Source organism: Cyprinodon variegatus, unplaced genomic scaffold, assembly GCF_000732505.1.
Source record: "Cyprinodon variegatus isolate N-32 unplaced genomic scaffold, C_variegatus-1.0 Scaffold930, whole genome shotgun sequence".
In the NCBI taxonomy this organism is placed as follows: Eukaryota; Metazoa; Chordata; class Actinopteri; order Cyprinodontiformes; family Cyprinodontidae; genus Cyprinodon; species Cyprinodon variegatus.
Window position 1 is genome coordinate 305045 of NW_015151383.1, and position 4789 is coordinate 309833.

The 4789-nt window shown below is 33.7% G+C and overlaps 1 gene segment (V, D, J or C); it reads right to left on the reverse strand.

The window, feature by feature from the left end:
- LOC107100019 overlaps positions 1-1605 on the reverse strand; it is an 8528-nt gene extending 6923 nt beyond the window's left edge. Inside the window, 3 exon segments of the V gene segment in view lie at positions 950-957; positions 1118-1457; positions 1557-1605. Of these exon segments, the coding sequence occupies positions 950-957; positions 1118-1457; positions 1557-1605 (397 nt within the window).
- Between the last annotated feature and the right edge of the window lie 3184 nt (positions 1606-4789).

Genomic DNA, 4789 nt, shown 5'->3' on the forward strand with positions numbered 1-4789 from the left:
TATATATATATATATATATATATATATATATATATATATATATATATGTTTAGGCTTCTGGAGGACATATGGACCATTTATCATCTTTCTGTCTCTATTCTCCCATTCTGCAGTATTTGCAGTATTTGTTAAGTTCTGCCCAATGCTTTATGTTATCTCTGCTTTGTCTTGTCATAATAGCTTCATCTGGTCTGTTCCTGTAACTCCAGCCTGGGTTGAAATATCAGTTGGGCTGCAGCCATCAACATTAAAAGAGAGTTTGTCCTTTCCACTGTCGCTGCATGCATCATATCTTGAAGTCAATGACTCGTTAAAATCAACCGGTTTACCTTGACAGAAACCCTTAACCATACTGACTGTCATGTCTCTGTAAAGTGCCTGGAAATGACGTGTTGTGACATGGCGTTGTATAAATAAACTGAACTGAGCTGTTTCAGTTGCTGCTCCAAAACTGTGGAATGAGCTCTCCCTCCTCATTAGACAATCCTCTTCATAGTCTATTTTTAAAACGAGTTTTAAAACCTATTAAAAAAAAAGAAAATAAAATAAAAAATACTATTTTATACATTGCGTTTTAACACAGAATGAGAATCTGTTTTTGCGTTGGCTTGTTTTATTTATTCTATTTTATTATGTCTGTTGTATTCCTTTAGTTGTTATGCAATTTTAACTTTACTTGGTATGTGCAGCAATTCAGTATATATTTTCATACATATTTAGTTAAAAGATAAATACTCTTGCATGTCTTTAGTAGGATGACTGAAACAATATTAAAACTTTTAATAATGTTTGAGGTTGGTCAGCTTTCTTGAACCTTGAGAAAGCATTTTCTTTTCATCTTAGTCTCTCTTAATGTAGGATTGATGAAATGTAAGCTTTCCTGTCACAAACTGACAACCTGTCCAGGGTGTACTCTCCTTTTTGCACATAGGCAGCTGGAGAGGGGCACCAGCCCCACTGTGACCATGAAGGGTAAAAATAAGAAAAAGGATGGATTGAATAAAATCTGTTTGTACAGAGATCTTTATCAGTTTCTGTGTTCAATTCCAGCTGCAGGACAAAGTTCAGTTTCAGTTCAGTCAGACTGAGGGAGGTTTTTGGTACAATGAGTTTTCACTGTGTGAACACCCACTTATTGTTAATGTTGTGTGCACTCTGACAGTAATAAACTCCTGCATCTTCAGTGTGGACTCCGCTGATGGTCAGACTGAAGTCTATTCCATTTCCTGCTCCACTTCCAGTGAATCTGGAGGAGATTCCTGAATATCTGGTTGTTGTTCTGGTTACCAGAGCTTTATGTGCCTCTCCATTTTTCTTTTGCTGCCAAGCAAGGTAGTACTGTGAACCAGACCAATGACCTACTTGCCTACTGGCCTTACAATCGATAGTGACAGTCTGACCGAGCTGCACTGATTTGGCTGCAGGCTGAGTCAAAACAACATTTTGTCCGTCAGACCCTGAGGAGAGAGAAGAAAGAGTGGACATGAGAAAATGAGGTGAAACTTAGCTTCACTATATATATCCTTTTTTTTGTGATGGAAAATAATTTTCCTCACCATGAGTGAAGCAGAGGAGAGTCCAGATGAGGATGCAGATCACACTCATGTTTTTACAGAGCAGTATTTCTGTGTCTTCTGTTGTCATGAAGGTCAGCTGTCAATCATCCAGAGTTCAACTCTCAGGACTATAAACTCTCCCAGAGCACTGGAGCATGGAGCTGTTGATGCAAAGTGGCTCTATGGAAATAATCTGACTTAATGAAAAAGAACTGGGATCAAAAAGACAACGAATCAATGAATTGATGAAGGAATTGATTAACAGTCTTTAATGTGTTGATCCTTTTTTTCCTGTTTTTTTTTTGTCTCACAAATGTGTTTATTTGGTTATTTTCTTTTCAGATAAAAAAAAAATCCTGATAACCGATTTAAAATAATCTTTACTTTACATAATTGTATCTTTTCATATTGTTAAAGGCTTTGTACGATGACCTAACTTGTGTCCTTATGTTGAAGTTTATGTTTAGATATGTTATCAATATGCTTTTAAATATTGGCATATAAATATGCATTTTCCCAATTTAGAGTCTAAAAGATTTGAATTAAACTGGTCTCTATAACTGTTATATCCAGTCTAAATTAAAAGCTCTGAATGGTTAGATGCTGGTAACTTGCTATGTAATTTCTTTAAATACTTCTGGTCTTAATGCAGTAAAAATGACAGTTGTGTCCTTCTAATGGAAGATTAAAAGATTGACACAGAAAGCAAAAAGATTAAAAATGCATGTTTTTTTCCCCATCAATTTTCAAGATTTTAAATTTTCCATAAAGTTTTTCAGATAATTTAAAACAAGATTTAAACTTAGGAACAGCAACTAAAGGGGTGGGGGGTTAAATATGAAAATTTTTTTTTTTCTTTTAAGGAAAATTAAGTTAATTAAATAAATGTTTTTAACAAGAATGTTGTATACGTTTCCGCAAAGTGGTCCTTTTCACAAAGCAGGTTTAAAAAACTCAGATTCAAATCCACAACTCTAAATTGATCTAGTTTAAAGTCAGAAACTCTGAGTTTTAATTTTCACGATGGCTGCTATGAACTAGTTTAATCAACTCCCAGTAGAACCACTCAGACTTCAGCACATGCGTAACAAGTATGAAAAGCCATTATCAGTGGAGCGCCAAGTAACCATGACAACAGGCAACAGGAAATGCCTACTTCACCCCAGTGGAACTGGAGATTTTAATGCAGAAATGAAAAAATAAAAAAAGGAGAATGTGTTTAAAGGAGAGAAAGATGGTGAAGGAGAAGATTGTTGCTTGAGTTAATGAGTAAGTTTATATGAAGTGGGCTATGGCAGGCTGTTTTTACATTTATTAAAAGCACTGTCCACTCTGTTGTTCCATTTGTAGATCAATAAAATAATATTCTTTGTATTCTATTTTTTTATCGGGAATACAAATTAATTGGCCGTTCTGACATTTATCAGCTTGACTGAACATGTATTTATGATATCTGATATACATAGTTTCATATTTAAAAATCCTGACCAGTAATATTAGGGATATGGAGATATAAAATTAATTTATAGAAATGAATGAAGGGGAATATTTTTTTAATGCTAGTAGATAAATGTATCTATTTAGGTGAATTCTTCTAGCAGCATGTCAGGATGAAATCTCAAAATGTTGTTCTAAAATATATTGGTCCTGTGCATCCCTTCTCATGTTAATTCAGTCTCTTTTTACACAGTAAATACTTTTTTCAGCCGTGTTTCGGATGTTATCATCCAAATAAATGCTTGTTATTAGGGGCTGTCAGTCCCATTGAATGGCTACAGATTGTGCCAGTAGGCTCATAAGGTTGTTATCATCGAGTGAATCCTAACCCTGAAGTAATTCCTTTTCCCACGTGGTATTAATGAATCTATTTTTACGTGATCTAAAAATAATTTCAGTAGTTCTTCTTCATGTACTGTGAATTTAACTAAATAGAAATAAAATGATTTGCATCTTGCTCATATAAAAAAAGCGAGTAATCTCATGCCCTGTCAACTGAGTTGTAGAATCCTCTTCCTTTAAATATTTAATTATAAAAGAAATGCTGATAGAAAAAAAAATTATATAATAAAAAATATTATATAAAATATTATAATAATATTATAATAAAAAGAATAAAAAATATTATATAAAATATGCTGATCATTCTTAAATAAGGTCCTCGTCAAACAAACATTGCAATGTTTGTTTAACGAAGAATATACAATGTTTGTACTCTCTTTAAACGAGAAAAGTCAGAGTTTCCCTGTTTTCAGACTTCGAGAACTTAAGAGTTTTTGGTAAACCTGCTTCGTGAAAAGGACCCCAGGGCTAGAACATTATCTGCCACACCTCTACAAACAACCCAGTATGGCAAAAAAGAAAAACTCCATACAGGCAGCCAAAGATCGTCACTCTATTCGTCAACCATGAAAAGATATAACAAAAGAAAAAGATGACAGCACCATATCCAATTTGTTAATAAATCTTATAAAAGATTAACTTCCAACATCCAGTCTAGTTCCTTTCCAAAACCCGATTCAAACTGATTGATCATTAGAACAAAAAACTTCCAACTGCAGATTGATGAGGCTCTTTGACATATTTACCGAAACATTTGTTGTTTGTGGATCATTGTCAAATAGGCTGATGATAAAGCAGAAGAGCTTAAAGTACATACTGTAAGCTTATAAATGTACTATATACTATACTATATTTCTTTAAGATTGCCATAAAATAATTTTTACCTTAGGCAAAATTATCCAATTAAAGTACCCACTGTAGAATAAGTATGTTTTTTTTTAGATACATTTCAACTATTATTTTCAAAACCTGGAATTTCACATGTCCTAAATTATTGAATATAGTAAAAAAAAACATTGACAATATTTTGTTTCATTTTTTACTGAGAACCTGTTAAAATAGTTATAAAATACACAAACGTAAAAGAGATTTAGAGGTCAAGAAATAAAAAAAAGGCATCACATTTACACTTCAACAGCTCAGGTTACCCAAGAGTATTAATTTTTCCTAATCACAGATACTTTGCATGTCTTTCAACAGTAAAATGGAGGCATTATGGACTGTATAGTTCAGCACCATGTGACTGACTGTGTGTTTGCATATGTGTCCTGCCTCTCTGCTTTCAGCTGTTAAGAGGTCAGTGTTGATCAGAGGCTGTCCAGGTCTTTCAGAGACACTGAACCACCAGCAGCACAATGATGATGTTACTGACTCTACTGCTGACCATCCTGGAG